This window comes from Staurois parvus, unplaced genomic scaffold, assembly GCF_062004578.1.
Source record: "Staurois parvus isolate SC_StPar_1 unplaced genomic scaffold, SC_StPar_1.0 ptg000387l, whole genome shotgun sequence".
Lineage (NCBI taxonomy): Eukaryota > Metazoa > Chordata > Amphibia > Anura > Ranidae > Staurois > Staurois parvus.
In genome coordinates this window covers 4,755,989-4,777,409 of record NW_028318183.1, presented here as the reverse complement: position 1 = coordinate 4,777,409, position 21,421 = coordinate 4,755,989, and the positions used below count along the sequence as shown (strand labels likewise).

Genomic DNA, 21,421 nt, shown 5'->3' with positions numbered 1-21,421 from the left:
GGAAGGATGGAATCACAGCAATATTAAGATCCCCAGAAGATATGGAAGACTTCTGTGATAAACTTGGACTGCAGAGACTAGTGATACCGGGTTGGAAAGTGGAGGAGGGAGAGTTATGTACCTTTGGGGAAGGAAAGTGGCAGCTGGTCAGAAGAGGAAATAGAGAGTCAATAGACAGGGGGACACCGGGGAGGAGGGGGGGAAGGTGAGCGGTCATGGGTGGAGCCGAACCCCTAAGGAGGGATCAGAGGAGGATCATGATCCAAAGGCAAAGGAGGCCTGGGGGGGGGGTGTGGGGAGGGGACGGGGGGAGGTATGGGGGGGAGAGGGTTACTGTCAGGAATGGACTTGCCAGTAATGGTGGGACTCACCTGCCTTGTGGGCTGCAGTACCAGGGCTGGCCAGCGGGTGCTCCCAGCAATCAGAGACTCAACCCTGCAGCCAGCCAAACACCTGAAGCTGATTCTGCAGGTGTATTTAAGGGATGGCCAGACCTGCAGTCTGGGCCTTGGTGTGTGTTTTTCCTGGGCCCCTGTATCTTGTTACCTGCATCCCTGTTCCTGTTCCTGTCTGACTGATTCATTGCTGACCCTGCCTGATCCGGACCTCTGCTGACTTCTCCTGTTTGATCCCTGGCTTGTGACCCCGACCATTCTCTGCCTGACCCCCTGTACCTACCTGCCCGTTAGTTGCTGTACCCGGCTCATGACCTGACTACTCTCTGCCTGCTCCTCCTGTTCCTACCTGCCCGATTGTTATTGACCCGGCCTGCCTGACGACGCTTGCATTGTATGTATTGTTATCTGTGGGTGGTTTGGTTTGGTTCGTTTGCACTGTGTTATGTTTTAGTATTGCACTGCGTTTATGTTTGTATTGTTAGTCTTTAATAAATTGTCTTATTGTTTATAACATATCTGAAGCCTGCGTTTCCCTGCGTCAGTTCACATACCTCTGGTCATACCCAGGAGCCCTGACAGTTAGGGAGGGTAACACTCAGCAAAAGAGAGGAGGGGAGAAGGAAAGAGAGAGATAAGAGGAGTGGGTTTATATGGAAGAAGTTCAGTTTGTAACCTATAACGTAAAGGGGCTGAGTTGCCCTGGGAAGAGATTTAGATTATTTAGGGAGTTGCAACATAGAACATCATCGGTGGTTTTTTTGCAGGAGACACATTTAGAGATGGAGTCGAAGGTCAGGCTGAGCACTAGATATTTCCCGACATGGTATTATGCGGATTCATCAATTAAAAGAGCAAAAGGGGTAGCTATAGGCTTTGCAAAAAATATAAGGTTTGAGGTGGAAAAGAGAATAATAGACCCAGAGAGAAGGTTTTTGTTTCTGAGGGGTAAGTTGCAGGAAATGGAGTGTAAACTGGCTAGTATATGTTGCCCAAATAAGAAACCGGAGATATTCCTGAGGGAAGTATTGAAGAAATTGATGGATTTTAAAAGGGGTCGTTTGATAGTAGCTGGGGAGTTTAATATTTGCATGGACCTACGGATGGATACCACCTCTTGTGTGAGGAGGGAGGAGAGTCAGTCCCTGAAAATATTAAAGAAATCGTTGAATGAATATCAATTGGTGGATATATGGAGAATTAGGCATATGAAAGATAGAGATTATACATTTTTCTCACAGGTTCATGAGACTTATTCTAGATTGGATTATATATTTGTAGAACATCAATTTATAGATACTGTGGTGGAAGTAAAAATTGGAGGAAGTTCTATTTCTGATCATGCACCAGTTACAATGAAGTCAAGATGGGGTAGAGAGGAGAGAGGAGGATTTGCTTGGCAGATGAATGAGGCACTTCTGGATGAGGAGATCGATCGAAAGATCGCGATAGAAATTAAAAGATTTTTCGAAGAGAATGATACAGAGGAGGTGTCGGTTGCAACGGTGTGGGAAGCCCATAAGGCTTATATTAGAGGATTATTCATTGCAATAGGGACAAAAAAGAAAAGAGGAGGGAAAAGATTAATAGACTCTTAAATGAAATATCCAATCTTGAACAGGCCCATAAAAGGAAAATATCTAAAGAGATAATGCAGGAAATAATAAAGAAGAAAGAGGAATTAGAGAAGGTAATAGAGGAGGAAAAAAGAAGAGTCTTTAATAAAGTAATAAGTGAAAGATATAGATGGGGAGATAGGCCGGGAAAACATTTAATGAGAGCCTTGAGGAAAAAGAAAAATAGGAATTATATAGAAAGAATAAGGAACTTTAAGGGTGAACTGGTGCATTCAACTAAAGATATCGCTAGAGTGTTCAAGGATTATTATAGCGATTTATATAATAATATACCCCAGGATACTTCTAATAAAGCTGATATAGTAAATATAGAAAAAAGAAGAATATATTTAAAAAATGCAGGCCTTGCAAAGTTAAGTGAAATTCAATTGAACTCTTTAGAATCAGAAATCACATCAGAGGAAATAGAAACAGCATTAAAGGGCACCGCGGTGGGGAAAAGTCCGGGCCCAGATGGGTATACTGCAAAATACTATAAAAAATATAAAGAGTTGTTAATACCCAAATTGAAGACATATATGAATGCTTTGGGAGGAGAGATGGAGATAAGGGGAGAGTCCTTACAGGCTAATATAGTTTTAATTCACAAGGAAGATAAAGACCCATCTCAGTGTGCAAGTTATAGACCAATTGCGCTGTTAAATGTAGATACTAAACTATATGCAAAGGTTCTGGCAAATAGACTTAAGGTCTTGATGCCAGAATGGATACATGGAGATCAGGTGGGGTTTGTACCGGGAAGAGAGGGTAGAGATAACGGATTGAGATCATTGTTGCTCATACAGGAAGGTAAAAAGGGGAAAACCCCAGTAGTACTACTGTCGATCGATGCTGAGAAGGCATTTGATAGAGTGAGCTGGGGATTTATGATGGACACCCTGGAGGCGATGGGGCTGGGGGATAGAATGAGGAAGTGGATTGGTAACTTATATAAAGGGCCTACAGCCGCTATTATGGTTAATGGAAGAAGATCGGAGATTCTCAGAATGTCAAATGGAACTAGACAGGGTTGCCCTTTATCCCCATTGTTGTATGTCCTATCGTTGGAGCCACTTCTGTCTATGATAAGAAAGAATATAAATAAAAAAGGGAATAAAGATAGGAGATAGAGAACATAAGGTAGCGGCCTACGCTGATGATCTGTTGTTCTATGTTGGAAATCCTCGGATATCACTTCCAAATTTAATGGAAATTTTGAAGGAATATGGGGAATTATCAAATTTGAAAATTAATCCAACAAAAACTGAAATTTTAAATATCAACCTTAAAAATAGTGAAAAAGAAATAATACAGAAAGAATTAAAATACAAAAATCCCCCTGCGCTCCACAGAACCTAGTGAGTAAGCTGCTATCACCTGTTCTTTATACCGCAAGATGTGTGAAATCAAATCATATAAGTGGTGAAGCGCTCAACTAATAATTACCTAGTGAATACACAAATCATAATAATACAAATAATAATTATTATTATATAAAACTAGTGCAATATCTTCATACACATAACAAATATATATCCCTGGTGATATAGTGAAAACTTATATCTTTTAAACTGTGCAGAAAGTGAAAAAATACAATAATTAAATAAATGGTGATGCCACACTGTGAAAATAATGGCAAAAGTGTTCAAAATAATGTCACTCCATGCTGCAAATAGTGCTTTTCGTGTAAATCTTGACGTGACTCCCCTCAATAGCAGAAATGCCCCCTCACCTTCCAAATTCGACCCTTGCGGGTCACAGAGCCTTTTTATATATATCTCTCTGTTAGATGTCCTCCACTGCCTCCACCGACCATGATCCACCTCCAGGCAGTAAGTACCTCTCCAATTACTCCCCTCATGCACCGAACTTTGCCAGGTAAACCTCTCCTCCACTGCCACCTCCGACCAAGTTCCTCCTCCAGGCAGTAAATATTATCCAATACCCCTCACACAATGGACTCAGGCTCAGAGCGATTCATATAAAACGATAAAACAGACCTCCATAGTGTAACATCGCTTTATTAAGCTAATCCAATACAGTGGAATATTGCACTCACATGTCCTCACGATTTGACAAGCAGTTTCCCATATGCTATGGGTGTATACAGGAGTCCCAAGATGGCGTCCGAACCCGGAACCGGAAGTACGTCACCCCTACGTCGACGCGTTGCGCCACTGTCACGTGGCTTCTTCAGGATCCTGAAGAAGCCACGTGACAGTGGCGCAACGCGTCGACGTAGGGGTGACGTACTTCCGGTTCCGGGTTCGGACGCCATCTTGGGACTCCTGTATACACCCATAGCATATGGGAAACTGCTTGTCAAATCGTGAGGACATGTGAGTGCAATATTCCACTGTATTGGATTAGCTTAATAAAGCGATGTTACACTATGGAGGTCTGTTTTATCGTTTTATATGAATTGCTCTGAGCCTGAGTCCATTGTGTGAGGGGTATTGGATAATATTTACTGCCTGGAGGAGGAACTTGGTCGGAGGTGGCAGTGGAGGAGAGGTTTACCTGGCAAAGTTCGGTGCATGAGGGGAGTAATTGGAGAGGTACTTACTGCCTGGAGGTGGATCATGGTCGGTGGAGGCAGTGGAGGACATCTAACAGAGAGATATATATAAAAAGGCTCTGTGACCCGCAAGGGTCGAATTTGGAAGGTGAGGGGGCATTTCTGCTATTGAGGGGAGTCACGTCAAGATTTACACGAAAAGCACTATTTGCAGCATGGAGTGACATTATTTTGAACACTTTTGCCATTATTTTCACAGTGTGGCATCACCATTTATTTAATTATTGTATTTTTTCACTTTCTGCACAGTTTAAAAGATATAAGTTTTCACTATATCACCAGGGATATATATTTGTTATGTGTATGAAGATATTGCACTAGTTTTATATAATAATAATTATTATTTGTATTATTATGATTTGTGTATTCACTAGGTAATTATTAGTTGAGCGCTTCACCACTTATATGATTTGAATACAGAAAGAATTCCCCTTTGTTTGGAGAGAGAAAGAATTAAAGTATCTCAGGATAAAACTGTCTGCTTCAATTAAAAATATGTACATAACTAACTATATTTCACTTTTAAATGAGATTAAGGAAGAGTTGAAGAGATTGGGGAGTGGAAATCCGTCTTGGATCGGTCGTATAAATCTGATTAAAATGATAATAGTCCCCAAAGTTTTATATAAATTCCAATTGATTCCAATTAAACTCCCAGAGGTCTTTTTTAAAACACTTAGAAAAATGCTGTTGGGGTTTATATGGAGGAATAAAAAAACAAGAATACGTTATGATACTCTGACTAGAATAAAAGAGAGAGGTGGTTTAGGACTCCCAGATTTTAAGAGATATTATAAAGCGGTGATAATTGCGAGAATTTTTGACTGGACCCATAACCCAGGGAAAAGCTGGGTCAGAATTGAAAATACACTGAGTGGGACAAATTTAAGTAGGATTATATGGTTACCTGCACAATATAGAGGACTAGATGTTAACACAAGTGTGTACACTTTTATTGTTTTAAAAATTTGGGAAATGTTACATAGACAAAATGGATGGGTTTTTAATTCACAGTTAATGCCACTAAGGAACTCAGAATATTTTGCTCCAGGGAAGGAAGATATCACAGGGAAATGGATCATAAAAAGGATGCCCAATTGAGAGATATAATGGTGGGTGAGGAAATAGGAACATATAGGGAGTTGGAGCAGAAAAAGGGAGAAGTTTTTAGCAGAATGGACAAGTTACGATATCATCAATTGAAATATTTCTTTGGGAGTCTCCCAAAACCTGTGAGAACCAGAAAGGAGTGGAATGTATTTGAAAAATTATTAGAAGCACGGGGAGATGGGAGACACGCAGTTGCAAAAATGTATAGAATATTAACGGATTTAGACACAGGCACAAAATTAATATATATAGAGAAGTGGGAAAAAGACATGGGAAGGGAAATAGATGAGGAGCAGCAGAGGAAAATGCTTAGATTAATTCACGAAAACAGTAGTATGCGGGAAGTGGAGTTGAACTATAAGTGTTTAGTAAGATGGCACATCGCACCAAATGTGGAGCACAAATTGAACAGGGAGATTTCACCATTGTGTTGGAGAGGATGTGGAGAAGTGGGTACGTTATATCATGTATGGTGGGAGTGTTTAAAAATACAGGTGTTTTGGAGCAAAATTATATACTTAGTAAGAAATATTACTGAGATTGACATTAGATTGGATCCAGAGATATGTCTTCTCCATGTCTCAGAGCTTTCAGTGAAATCATATAAGGATTCAGGATTGGGATATTTCTTGAGCGCAGCTAAGAGTCTTATACCCAGGTTCTGGAAAAAAAGGGAGGTGCCGACAGAGGAAGATTGGTTGATCAGAATGAATCAGATTTGTGCGACGGAAAGATTATATTATATGGATATGATGGAGAAGTATAATATAAAGTGGAAAAAATGGGAGGAATATAGAGAAAAAGTGAAATATATGATGATGATTTATACCCCTCGAAATAAAAGTTGAGTTTAGAAATGGTTTTAGAGAAGTGAATTGCTGAGTGGGAGGAGGGGGGGAAAGGGAGGGTAGGGGAAGTGGGATATAGATAAGTTATGTCAATAAGAATATTTCGATTTGATGTTTTTTTTATAGAAACAGGTGTTTGTAATTTGTATTTGGAAGAAAATTAATAAATATTTATAAAAAAAAAAAAAAAACATTCCATTTTAGCTCTGGCTGTATGTTTAGGGTCGTTGTCCTGCTGGAAGGTGAACCTCCGCCCCAGTCCAAAATCTTTTGCAGACTCTAACAGGTTTTCTTCTAAGATTGACCTGTATTTGGCTCCATCCATCTTCCCATCAACTCTGACCAGCTTCCCTGTCCCTGCTGAAGAAAAGCATCCCCACAACATGATGTGGCCACCACTATGTTTTACGGTGGGGATGATGTGTTCAGGGTGATGTGCAGTATTGGTTTTCCGCCACACATAGCATTTTGCCTTTAGGCCAAAAAGTAAAATTTTGGTCTGATCTGACCAGAGAGCATTCTTCCACATGTTTGCTGTGTCCTCCATATGTATGCTTCTTGCAAACTGCAAATGGGACTTCTTATGGATTTCTTTCAACAATGGCTTTCTTCTTGCCACTCTTCCATAAAGGACAGATTTGTGGAGTGCATGACTAATAGTTGTCCTGTGGACAGATTCTCCCACCTGAGCTGTGGATCTCTGCAGCTCCTCCAGGGTTACCATGGGCCTCTTGACTGCTTCTCTGTTTAATGCTCTCCTTGCCCGACCAGTCAGTTTAGGTGGACAGCCATGTCTTGGTAGGGTTGCAGTTGTGCCATACTCTTTCCATTTTTGGATGATGGATTGAACAGTGCTACGTGAGATGTTCAAAGCTTGGTCTATCACATAAAATCTCAATAAAATAATTTTAAATTTTTAGTTCTAACATAAAAAAATGTGGAAAATTTTAAGATGTGCAAAGCTGGTAGAGATATACCCAAAAAGACTTGCAGCTATAATTGCAGCAAAAGGTGGTTCTACAAAGTATTGACTCGGGGGCTGAATATAAATGCACACAACACTTTTCAGATATTTATTTGTAAAAAATGTTGAAAACCATTTATCATTTTCCTTTCACTTCACAATTATGTGCCACTTTGTGTTGATCTATCACATAGAATCCCAATAAAATACATTTAGAATTTTGGCTGTAACATGACAAAATGTGGGAAATTTCAAGGGGTATGAATACTTTTTCAAGACACTGTAAAATCACAGATTCTCTTTAAGCCTTTACTGCCATCCTCATGTTTCTTTTTTTACATATTATTGACTAAATATTAATCTTTTTTATTTTTTTTGTTTCAGTTTGTGGGTCCAAAAACCTCTCTGTAAGTGACTTTTTAAATGGCTTAGAGAATTGTGGATGGCTTCGCCACATCAAAGCAGTGATGGATGCTTCTGTCTGCTTAGCCAAGGTACACAGATTTTTATCGTGCTAATACTGTATGTCATCATGGTAGCATGCAGTACAATGGAATTAAGTAGATTAAAGTTCTGATTCCTGACATCACCGCCCTGACTCACCACTTCATCCAATCAGAGAATGCATACATGCGGAAATTGCAAAGCATTCTCTGCATGGTGCACATGCTGAGCAGCCGACTTCATGTGTTCACAGTGCATCAGGCTGACAGCTCAGCACGGGACCTGGAAGAAAGTGGAGATAACAGAAGTAGTGGTTTCTACTTCAGTGATTTCCAGCTTCCAGGGGTATCAGCCAAATATGGTATATACATAGTTACATTGGTCCAAAATGGACCAGTGATACTGTGTAAAAATATACCATGCCTGTAATTCTTTAAATCTGAAAAAGTGAACACAAGTTAAATGCAAATTATGTATAATGTAACTGGAAATTGTAGATTTGGGATCATTATATTATTTACCTTTACAATGTTATTTGCCTTATATGTTCACAATGTTAATAAATCAGTGTTTGTGTCCTCAGGCTATATATGAGGAGAATACCAGCGTACTGGTACATTGTTCTGATGGCTGGGACCGTACCTCTCAAGTCTGTTCTCTGGGATCATTACTGATGGATCCTTTCTACAGAACCATCAAAGGCTTTATGGTGAGTCCAGCTTTTTCTGCTGCACTGATGTCATTACTTTTGTAGAGAACAGGTCAGTTGCATACTTGGAAACATTTTCCAAGTCCTGTTACATGGCTTAATATAAGAAATAGAGAAAAAAAGCGCCACAAACTAAATAGAACGAAAGCTTCACTCCTAACCAAAAAAAGGTAAAAATGTGAATAAATCAAAGAGTGCGCTAAATATAAGTAAATACAAAAATTATTAGTTTAAAATAATGATGTCCGTGATAAAAAAAAATTACAGTATATAAAAGTCCATCCACCATCACAAAGTAATTAAATGGTTCTGAAATCTTGTATAAATCAAACACCGTGCAAAAAAAAATCCTCCACCGAATGAGATGGGTACACTCACCAGAGCTCCATGCTGACCAGATTATAAGTCAGCAAAGATAGCGTTTGCTCTGGGAGCGATGATCAGCAGAAGTAATCCAAACTGGGAGCAATATACTGCAAGCAGCCAATCAGCACAATATGGAATAGCCTTAACAACAGGTAGTCATCATGTCTCCATACCATGGATCATGTTCGGGGAATCAAAAACAGGAAATCGTGGTGCAGTACGTTTTTAAAACCAAAATGTTTAATTAAAAAATCAGAAATGCACTCACAAACAGGGTGTCTGGCGACACAAGCAATGACAGCCTCAAGAAAGCAGGGACGAGCCTCGCTCACCGCGATATCACAGCCGACAGTCTACGAGGAGCGTCCTGACGTCACATCCAAAAGAAGCCCCACCCTAGGCCAGAACTATTTAATTACTTTGTGATGGTGGATGGGCTGTTACATGGCTTGCCCACAACCAAAGAATAACCAACAGCTTCTGTCAGCAGTCAGTTGCCTTGGCTTTTGCTCCTCTGATGAGCTGCTAAATTACATACTTCGTAGGAGCATAGGCATGAAAAGTGTTGACTAATTTGTGTTATTTATTTAGAGTCACAATAAAACTATTAGATCTACTCAAAAGCCACTGTGGTCCACCAGGCAATCAACATTTCCTGAATGTGATTAACAATGGCAGCCCCATTATTTTCCCCATGACTGGTAATGTTTCATTTTTCCCTCATAACGCCATATCAAGTCTATCGTCAAAGACCTTTTAAACCATGTGAATGGCGGGGTGAACGTGATGAACTGGTGCCCAGTACACCCCAAACCTCTGCATACAATTCCTTACTATTCAGGCACAGCATAGAGCTCTGGTTGCAGTTGTGTCTGTGTTCATATAAACGGCCAACAGCTTGTACACGGACACAAATGGAACAAGGCATAGTCACCTACTCTGAAGTCCGAAACCTAAAACCTTATAACCACTGTCCTGGTTTTCTCAGATTATTTACCTGTCACTTGCTCTGACCGCAGTCTTTTCCAGACATTGTTAATACTCCTCTTACTTATCTGCAGTTATTTTATCCTTCAATCACAGTGGCTTATGCTGCTCAGTTACCACAGCGGGTTCCTGTCCTTCTGATCAGATGACTTTTCCCAGCGACAGAAGAGATGGTTCAGGTCTGCTTTCACCACAGTATACTCACAGAAGCTCTAATTTTGAAGTCACTGCAATAAATATAAATAATTCTATGAGAAGTTCACAAGATTTTCCTCTTTAACAACGACCCCTTCCTACAGACTTTTATATGAAGTAATAATGTGGTGTCTTAACTCCTACCCCTTCTGTACTGTGGGACCCTCAGCCGGCTATTGCTTAACTTGGCTAAACAGTGTATGTAACCATTCAGTATGTGAAATTTGAATAGTAGGGCCACAATAAAAGGATAATTATGCTTTCAAAAAAGCGTAGTTATCCTTTTTTCTAAATTCCTTTGACCTAAAATAACCCTCTTCCCTACCCTAGATATATATTTACCCGAACCAGATGGCCATGGCCTGCAGGAACCTTTTAAGCCTCTGGCTAAAATCATCTTTCAATAGAAAGAAATAAAAACCTCCTGCGCTCTCAAAACTAGATCTGGCATGTGTGGAAAAATGTTCGTGAATCAATGTATTTAATTCAATTTGGTCTGGAAAAGCTGTGCAGCCCCCTGAAGGCTGGGGAAGCCCAAAAAGCCACTGGAAGATAAGAAAAGAAGGGGGCGCACAAGCCTTGTGCATTTTTTTTAAAATCATCTTTCCTCTGGCTGTACTTGCACATCCGATTCCCACAGACTTCCATGGGACTGTTTCCTGATACAAGACAGGCCCAGGAGACAGCTCCAGTCTGTGGGGAATGACTGTGCAGGCATAGCCAGGGGAAACAAGGTTTCATCCAAAGGCTAAAAAATGTACCCTCAAATCCTAATGCCTGGTACACACTAAGGTGTTTTTTTTATTTTTTTTATTTTTGGTGCAACCCAGCGGGCTAAGTGAAAAACAAAACTGACAGATCACTATACTGACACAAGCGATGTTAGTGCGGCAGTCTCCCCTGCTGTGCTATTGTGTTTTGATAGGGGAGCTGAACCCCCCCGCCAGAATGCACTGATCAGCGCTCGCAGCCGTTGGTTGATTGGATGCTGGTTTTCCAGCATGCTTGTTCGACAGAAGCCAGTTGTGAGATTGGCCGGTTACCACTAGACTGGCTTATTTCGACTGATATTTGGCCAGTGTGTACCTGGCCTAATTTTAGCTAAAACTAAAAACAGACGAATGAGCAAAAGGGACATAACTTACAGTTAGTATGATGTCACCCTTGTCCATATTCTTCTGCTTTCAATAGAAATCTTGCTGTGTTCACTGCTTTTGCTCCCAAATTAAAAGAGACTGTTTGGGCTCTTATTAATGCAGTGCACACCATTCTAGACCTAGAGATCAGCCCGTTGCTTATACCAGTCTTGGATCATTTGAAACTCTTAAGGCTGCAAATAATTATCTTTTTCATGCACATTTTTGGCTATTTCTCAATGGGGATTAGAAACATCCTGACAAGTTGTTTGCTCTTCCAAATGTTTATTATCCTTGCAACCTATTAATGAGGATTTTGCAAAGAAGTGAAATTTAAATGAATCCTGTCACAAACCTATGCAATGTACACTGAGCACATGATGAAACCATACATAGGCAATGGTCGCGTGAAGTAAAAACCACATGTCAGTCAGGAGAGCCAGAGCTGTCTACAGCTGAATTTATATGCAAATATACACTTTTCCCATAAAAGCCTATCTTGACTGAGTCCACAGAGCAAAGGATTGATTTTTTTCTTATTACATCAGGGTTATAATCCAATAAAAGTTCAAATGTTAACTGACTCATAGAAATAGTACTTAGCTGGGTTCTTTTTAAAAGTAAGATATCAGAATAAGAATATAGCCAGTTTTTTGTGTATTGTTTTAGGAAGTGAACTACAGTTAGGTACATATACAGTGAAGGAAATGATCAGTCTAAAAATCAAATGGTAGGTGTATTGTAACACTGAGAGACAGAATAGCAACAAAAAATTCACAAGAAATGCATGTCTAACAAATTATGCACTGATTTGCATGTTCATGAGGGAAATAAGTATTTGATCCCCTTCACAAAATATGACTTCATACTTCAATCACAGAGATCAGATGTTTCCTATAGTTGGCCACCTGGTTTGCACACATCTCAGGAGGGATTTTGGCCCACTCTTCTTGGAAGATCCTCTCCAAGTCAGTAGGGTTTGGTGATTGACGTTTGGCAACTCAAACTTTCAGCTTCCTCCACAGATTTTCAATCAGATTAAGGTCTGGAGACTGGCTAGGCCACTCCAGGACCTTAATGTGCTCCTTTGTTGCCTTAGCCGTGTGTTTTGGGTCATTGTCATGCTGGTACACCCATCCATGACCCATTTTCAATGCCCTGGCTGAGGGAAGAAGGTTCTCACCCAAGATTTGACGGAACATTGCCCTGTCCATCATCCCTTTGATGCGGTGCAGTTGTCCCGTCCCCTTAGCAGAAAAACACCCCCAAAGCAGCATGTTTCTACCACCATGTTTGACAGTTGGGATGGTGTTCTTGGGGTCATAGGCAGCATGCCTCCTCCTCCAAACACGGCGAGTTGAGTTGATGCCAAAGAGCTCGATTTTGGTCTCATCTGACCACACTTTCAACCAGTCCTCCTCTGCATCATTCAGATGTTCAGTGGCAAACTTCAGACGGGCCTGGACATGTGCTTTCGTGAGCAGAGGGACCTTGCGGGCACTGCAGGATTTCAATCCTTGTTGGCGTAGTGTGTTACCGATTGTTTTATTGGTGACTATGGTTCCAGCTGCCTGGAGATCATTGACAGAATCCTCACGTGTAGTTCTGGGATGATTCCTCACTTTTCTCATGATCATTGACACTCCACGAGGTGAGATCTTGCATGATGCACAGACCTAGGGAGACTGACAGTTATTTTGCGTTTCTTCGATTTGCGAATGATTGTACCAGCTGTTGTCACCTTCTCACCAAGCTGCTTGGCTATGGTTTGGTAGCCCAGTCCAGCCTTGTGTAGGTCTACAATCTTGTCCCTGACATCCTTGGACAGTTCTTTGGTCTTTGCCATGGTGGAGAGTTTGGAATCCGATTGTTTGATTATTCCTGTGGACAGGTGTCTTGTATACAGGTAACAGAATGAGATTAGCAGCACTCCCTTTAAGAGACTGCTTCTAATCTCAGCTTGTTACCTGTATGAAAGACACCTGGGAGCCAGAAATCCTGCTGAATGATAGGGGATCAAATACTTATTTCCCTCTTGAACATGCAAATCAGTGCATAATTTGTTAGACATGCATTTCTTTTGAATTTTTTGTTGCTATTCTGTCTCTTAGTGTTACAATACACCTACCATTCGATTTTTAGACTGATCATTTCTTTGTGAGTGGGCAAACATTCAAAATCAGCAGGGGATAAAATACTTATTTTCATAACTGTATATTTGGACACAGGCACAATTTTTAGTTTTTTTTTTCAGGTATTTACCAAAACATCTTCAAGCTATAGTTATATAATGGATATGGGCTGAAAGTGCACACTCTCAGGTTTAATTTGAGGGTATGTACATCCAAATTGGAGGAAGGGTTCAGGAATTACAGCTCTCAAGACTAGCCATCCCCCCTCTTTCAAGGGACCAAAAGTAATTGGACAAATGAATATAATAATAAATGTTCATTTTTAATATTTTGTTGAGAATCCTTTACTGGCAATGACTGCCTGAAGTCTGGAACCCATGGACATTATCAAAGACTGGGTTTCCTCCTTTCTGATGCTTTGCCAGGCTCTAACTGCAGCTGTCTTTAGTTGTTATTTGTTTGTGGGTCTTTCTGCCTTTTTTAGTTTTGCCTTCAGCACGTGAAATGCATGCTCAATTGGGTTAAGATCAGGTGATTGGCTCAGGCCATTGCAGAATATTCCACTTCTTTTCCTTCAAAAGCTCCTGGGTTGCTTTTGCAATGTGTTTTGGATCATTGTCCATCTGTACTGTGAAGCGCCGCCCAATCAACTTTCCTGCATTTGGCTGAATCTGGGCTGACAGTATATCTCTAAACACTGCAGAATTCATCTAGCTGCTTCTCTCTTCTGTCACATCATCAATAAATACCAATGACCGAGTGCCACTGGAAGCCATGCATGCCCATGCCATCACACTGCCTCCACCATGTTTTACAGATGACGTTGTGTGCTTTGGATCATGAGCCTTCTCCATACTTTTTTCTTCCCGTCATTCTGGTACAGATTAATCTTAGTTTCATCAATGCTTTTCCAGAACTGGTCTGGCTTTTTTAGATGTTTTTTTTGGCAAAGTCAAATCTGGCTTTTCAATTCTTCAGGCTTATGAATGGTTTACACCTTGTGGTGAACCGTTTGCTCTCAAGAAGTCTTCTCTTGATTGTAGACTTTGACAATGATACTCCTACCTCCTGGAGAGTGTTAACTTGTTTGGATGTTGTGAATGGGTTTTCCTTTACCATAGAGAGGATCCAGCAATCATCCACCACTGTTGTTTCCGTGGACATCCATGCTTTGTTATGTTGTTGAGCTCACCAGTGCGTTCTTCTTTCCTCAGAATGTACCAAACTGTTGATTTGGCCACTCCTAATGTTAGTGCTATCTCCCTGATGGATTTGTTTCGTTTTTGAAGCCTTACAATGGCCTGTTTCACTTCCATGGACAGCTCCTTTGAACACATGATGTAGGTTCACAGCAATAAATTCCAAATGCAAATACCACACTTAGAATCAACTCCAGACCTTTTACCTGCTTAATTGATAAAGAAATAATGGAGTAGCCCACACTTGGCCATGAAACAGCTTTGGATTCAACTGTCCAATTACTTTTGGTCCCTTGAAAAAGAGGTGATGGCTGCTCTTAAGAGCTGTAATTCCTAAACCCTACTTGTAATTTGGATGTACATACCCTCAAATTAAATCTGAGAGTGTGCACTTTCCGCCCATATCCATTATATAACTATAGCTTGAATATGTTTTGGTAAATACCTGAAAAAATCTAAAATTGTTCCTGTGTCCAAAAATATATTGATCTAACTGTATCTCCTGCTGTAGTACAGTTCCCGTACTTACCTCATAACAATGCTCTGTTCTTTCTGTCTTTAGGTGCTGATTGCGAAAGACTGGATATCATTTGGCCATAAATTTTCTGACAGGTAAATATTGGCTACAGATGCCTCTGTGTAATGCACAGTACCCCCATTGTAAAACAAAAAGAGGAATAAGTATGTGTTTCATCATGTATGCGAGACCGAGGAGAGATTTCTAAAGAACTAGTAAATCGACTTCATACATGAGAAGGAAAGTGGAAGTGTTCATATAACCCATACAAAGAAAAAGCAAATGGGTGGGATTTTGTAGGCACCAGTGGATAACACAGTTGAAATAAAAAATTTTGATTTTATTTATCAAAGTTAAAAAATGTAATGTACATATAACACACACATTGGCTGCCTGAACCCAGAAGAGACAGCAAGTTAAACAGGTGGTGGTGCGGGACCCAGTCTATGTCCACTAAACAGGGTATCACAATGGGACAATGCTGGATTCATTGTGTGAATGAGTGTGTTTTTTGAAGAGAATGTAGCGATACAGGTAAGAGGTGAACAAAAGATGGGGGAAGGTTAAGTACAGTTTTAACAAGCACTTACAATGTCTCTGCCAATCGTTGCTGAATTATCAACTAACAGAAACTCTGATATACAGGTAAGGACCTCAGGTGTCAATTCATCAGTAGGTCCCATCTCTAAGTGCTTGGTGAAAGGACTCCTTTACTTTCTTGGTCCTTACCTAGTTAAGATACGAAATTGTATTGATTATGGATTTTAACATTTGATGTAAGTTAAAATTGGTCAGTTTTATTAAATAATGTGTAAATGTTGGTATACATATGGAGATGTGCAAAATAGCATTGTGATATTTGACATGTACTTTTTTTTTTTGTGTCATTCACAGTGGATGTAATTGTACAGATTGCTGCATGTTCCTTTAAATTCCACAGAGGTCTCCTTCCGTGATCCAGTTGGGTGCCCAGCACGCGTAGCCCCCGTTCCGGTCTGGATATCGGGGGCTCTTTCTGCTGTCCATGTTTCCTTTTCCCCCAGGTGAACAGCACCTTTGCTTGGTGGGGACTTGCCCCTATGGAGGCTATTGCATAGTGGCCTTTTTGCGGGCTGGCTCCTTGTCCTGATCTAACATGGCTGCGCACATCCATCTTGAGGCTATGCATTGGCGGTCACGTTGTATATGACGTGCGGCACACCGGAAGTGACGTAGTCTCCTCCATTTACCACCCATGGTAATGAAAGCGGCCGGATTTTCAGGCCACACGTATGGTGCCCCATGCTTAATTGTGGGGAGGACACAGGGGGCGGTTCCCCCTGTAGCAGACTTTCTTTTCTTGGTTACCCACGTGGTCTTAATGAAGTAGTTACTGGATGATTGTAATTGGCTGGTTTGTAGCATCTGACCGTCTTGTCGGGGCCTTATTAAGGAGTCAGTTTTTGGTGTATTCAGTGCTGTTCTTGCTACGGATCTGTTTGGAACCATTGAGGCGGTCCAGGAAGCCCTATACCCTGATGTCTGAACTCTGGCAGTTAGTAGAACTTTACATAGCATCTTTCTCTTTGTGTTGCACTTAGTGAACCCTTGTTTAATGAGGTGGGTTATGATAATATTGTACTTTTATCATTAGGTCTTTGTACCTCTCAATTTCATGATAATGGGTTTATCTTCTGTGTACTCCTTGGGACCTTGCTAAGTGGTTTGCCTTGGTGCATGCATTACTGCTATCATTACGGATCTGTTGGGACCATCTGGGTGATCCCCAAAACCCCACTTTTTGATGCCTTAAGCTTGGCAGGTAATTAGTGTAATTATTTAGAGTTCTGTTTAATTCAAGAATCCATGGTTTACCATTGGGGTTCAAGTGATCACTGTTTCTTCCTGTCAGGCCTTCTGTCTTTTTGTGTCATGAGAATGGGTTCATCCAGCTTGCACTTACCCTGATCCCGTTGGAGGTTCTTCATATAGGGTATCTCTCTATGTGTTTTTATATGGTATGTATAAGTAGCCTGTATGACCTTAACCACTTGCACTCCAGAGGATTTACCCCCCTTCTTGACCAGGCCATTTTTTACGTTACGGTGCTACATTATTTTAACTGACAATTGCGTGGTCATGCAACACTGCACCCAAATTAAATTTACGTTGTTTTTTTTTCTCCCACGAATAGAGCTTTATTTCGGTGGTATTTGATCGCCTCTGCGTTTTTTACTTTTTGCGCTATAAAGAAAAAAAAAAGACCAACGATTTTGAGAAAAAAACAATATTTTTACTTTTTATTATTTATTTCAGGTACTTATATAGCGCTGTCAATTTACGCAGCGCTTTACACATATATATTGTACATTCACATCAGTCCCTAACCCTCAAGGGGTGTACAATCTAAGGTCCCTAACTTACATTCATACATACACATATTAGGGCCAATTAAATTTAGGGATTAAAATTAGGGATATTAAACATATCCAGTAAAATGTTTTTTAAAAAAATCTAATTTCTTCATAAATTTAGGCCAAAATATATTCTGCTACGTGTCTTTGCTAAAAAAAAAATCCCAATACGTGTAAATGAATTGGTTTACTTGAAAGTCATAACTTTTACAAATGGCGGTATATATACTGGAATTTTTTTTTCTACTAGTAATATCGGCAATCAGCTCTTATTTGTATGTATATGTGGCATTTGTCCATATGCACTTATGTTTCAGACCATATCTTTTCCTCCTGATGAAGGCTCTTTAAGAGCTAAAATGCATTGAGGTTTCAAGGTTTCAATCTCCATCTGAAGATGTTTTGCCAGATGGGACTCAACCAATTCAGTCAGTAGGTGTTGAGAATAAATGTAGATTAATCCATATGTGTGTTATATGTACATTTCCCTTTTTAACTTTGTTAAATAAAATACTGAATTTTTTATTTCAACTGTGTTGTCGATTGGTGCCTAGAAAATACCACCTTTTTTTTGCTTTTTTTTTTGTATGTCCTATAGATTTTTGGGATGTAAATTGTTGGTAGTCATAGACTTAGCTTTTCAAATATGTTGTTCATATAATCAAAGAGCCTGTGTGTTTTTCTGAGAAGTGTTCTCTACAATGAAGGTAAAAAAGGAGATGTGTTGTCTATAGCTGCCAGCCAGGAGCTGTATATTTTCTGAAGCGTGTTTTCCCTTTCAGTAGTGAGTATTATTTGATAGCACACAGCTATACAAGTTTAATTTTATTATAAGGTGAATAATCAATAAAATTGTGTATTTTAACTACATAAGGAAAGTAAAGGAGTCCTTTCTCCATGCATTTAGAGATGGGTCCTACTGATGATTTGACACCTGAGGTTCTTACCTGTATATCAGAGTTGCTGTTAGCTGCTATTTCAGCACTGATTGGCAAAGACAGCTATGCCTTGTCATTGCTTGTTAAAGCTGTACTTAACCTTCCCCCATCTTTTGTTCACCTCTTACCTGTATTGCTACATTCTCTTCAAAACACACACTCAATCACTCAATGAATCCAGTGTTGTCCTGTTGTGATCCTCTGTTAGCCTGACATGGGTCCCACACTACTACCTTGGTCCTTTTTAGCTGGCTGTCCCTTCTGGGATCAGGCAGTCATTAACTGATGACATGCCGGTCCCACCACATGGCCACTATAAATGCATAATCTTGCAGCATCCTGGGAGATGTGATGTAGATTTCCCAGGAGGCTGCAAGGCCAGGGGCATATCATTATATCATTCATTGGCAGTGGGGGTGGGCCAGAAGAAAAATAATAAAAAAAAACAAATAAACTGCATTGCTGCTTGCACAGGGAGCAGGGATTTAAACGCAACTCCTTTTGGAAGTTAAAGAAGAACTTTTGGAATGTGTACAAAATTTAAGTCAGCAGCTGCAAATCCTGTACGTGCTGACTTTTAATAAACACACACTTACCAGTCAAGGGTTCCAGCACTATCACAGCCCAGGCCAGTTCTTCGCCAGTCTTCAGGTCCCTGGTGCCACCATCTTGACCGTGACCTCACAGCTGGCTGCCTACTGTACATATATGCACAAGTCATGCTGTGCTTTCTGAATGGACCAGCAGCCTCCTTGGATGTGTGACATGTCCCTGGAGGTTGTGGGCAGGGAGGGGGGCCGACCTTCCACTAGGCGAGCAGAGCAGAAGTGGTAGTGGGTACCTACCAGAAATCGGTATCTCCTCCCAGAAAAAAGGAAAAAAAAATCCAAGAATGGAAGAAAAGGGGGTGAGGAGAAGGAAAAACGAAACTTATTTATTTATATATTTTTAGGTGAAGGTCCTCTTTAAGTTCTGCGTTAGCCCGGGTTCGCACTGTTGTGGTGCGGAATTTGCACCGGTTTCTGTGCGTTCTCTGCACCGCATCATAATCGAATCTCTGCGGGTGTGTATTTTAAGTTAACAACACCCCAAAATCAGTTTGCGGTGTGATGTGCAGAATCAGTTCGCATGAATGGAAAAACCCATGTGATCTGATTCTGGTGCGGATACAAAAAAAAGGGTCCTGCGGTTTTTTGGTGCGGATGCGATTTGAGCCATACAAAATGTATGGTTGAAATTGTACCGCACATAAATCGCATGTGATTTGCATAGGAATGCGGTGCGGTTCCTGTGCTAATCACGAGCGGTGTGCCGCACTGCATCAGTGTCAACCCGGGCTTCAAGTATAAAGAAACTGATACATTGTAATTCGTTGTTCAGGAAGCCACAACTAGCTACAATGTATCTAGCATCAAGGTGTTCTACAATGCATGTGTGTAGGATGTGTGTTGAGGTGCCTTTTGAAAACTTTGAGAGGTGTGAATGAGCCCTTAAAGTGTTACTAACCCAGGTCCCTGCATTCACTAGATCTGGTCTCCCACAGAACATGGAAATGCAATTATTTTAGTAAATATAAACTGCTAAATACCTTTTCTCATCAGCAGTTACCCTAGGTTTGCACCTAAGTGTTTTCTTCAGCGTTTTGCAGAAACACAGTACAATCCATTTAACATGATTTCCTATGGGACAGATTCACATTTCCGCGTTTTCACCCGATGCGTTTTTTTGGAAAGGGTTAGGGACTTTTTTGAACGCAAAACGTTGCATTTTTGGTTCTATAGACTTCAAAGGGGAATGCTGCAGAAAAGCATGTATTGTGTTTTTGCTGGGTTTTTGATGCATTTTTGCTGGGTTTTTGATGCGTTTTTTTAATGTGTTTTGCGTTTAATATCTGCCTAGCAAAAAGAAAAATGAAAAAAAAAAATGCGAAACACATCAAATACGCAACGCAAACCGCAATGCAGAAACGCCTCAAACGCAACCTGCATAGGTGTGAACCTAGCCTAAGAGCAGTCCTGGGACTTCTGTCATTGTCCAGCAGAGCACTGGTTAAAGCTTGCAGGAGGAGTTTTCATTCTCCCCTTGTGCTATGAGGCTACATAACCCCCTGACCTTCTGTCTGGACAGCACTGATTGGCCCTGTACTCTCCCAAGAAAAAAAACCACTCTAGCAATACACACTAAAATGACCATCTGCAGCTTGCCCCCAAGGCTCTGTTCTATCAGCAGATGGATGGGGGACAGTAGAGGAAGGGGGGAATCGGAGAAGTCAGGATCAAACGTACTTTTTACACAATGCGGAGGATTAACCACTTAGGCTCCACAGTGAGTAGAGCAAGCATGCTTTACTGAATATACAGACTGATTTTACTGTTGTGGGTTTAATAACACTTTAATGTTCCCCATTCATTCAGATTTGTTTTAATTTTGATTGCTGCATACTTTCTTTAATGAAGGTTCATTCTCAGGATTTGTAGAGACATAGGTAGCAGCGGAAGTGGCGCAAAGCAGGCTTCCAGCAGAGGTAGTGAGCCAGTTAACTGTATATGGATTCAGACATGCTTGGGACAAGCTGATCTATACTCAGACAAAATGTGGTCTTTTTTCTGCCTTCACTCTTCTTTCTGTGTTTCTTTTAGTTTATTTTACAAGGTAACACCTATACTGACACTCCTTTTTCCTGATTAACAAATGTAATGTCTTAACATCTGAAAATCCGAAAGCACTTTTATAGCCCACAGAATGTTGTAAATACATTCCTGCTTTTAAGTTACTGTAATTTTGGTAAAGGTAATTTTATTGGATATTATGTGACCAGGTTTTACCACTATGACCAACTTCTGTTAGCCAGGTATTACGGCACATCTAGACAGATATAATGGCTCTCTGGCTCT

At 40.5% G+C, this 21,421-nt stretch overlaps 1 protein-coding gene across 1 annotated transcript in view; it reads left to right on the top strand.

Annotated features, from left to right (window-relative positions):
- MTMR6 (myotubularin related protein 6) overlaps positions 1-21,421 on the top strand; it is a 94,345-nt gene that overhangs the window by 48,856 nt on the left and 24,068 nt on the right. The window contains exons 8-10 of the mRNA XM_089685814.1: positions 7,896-8,005; positions 8,539-8,664; positions 15,242-15,291. Of these exons, the coding sequence (XP_089541940.1) occupies positions 7,896-8,005; positions 8,539-8,664; positions 15,242-15,291 (286 nt within the window). The remainder of the gene's footprint in view (positions 1-7,895; positions 8,006-8,538; positions 8,665-15,241; positions 15,292-21,421) is intronic.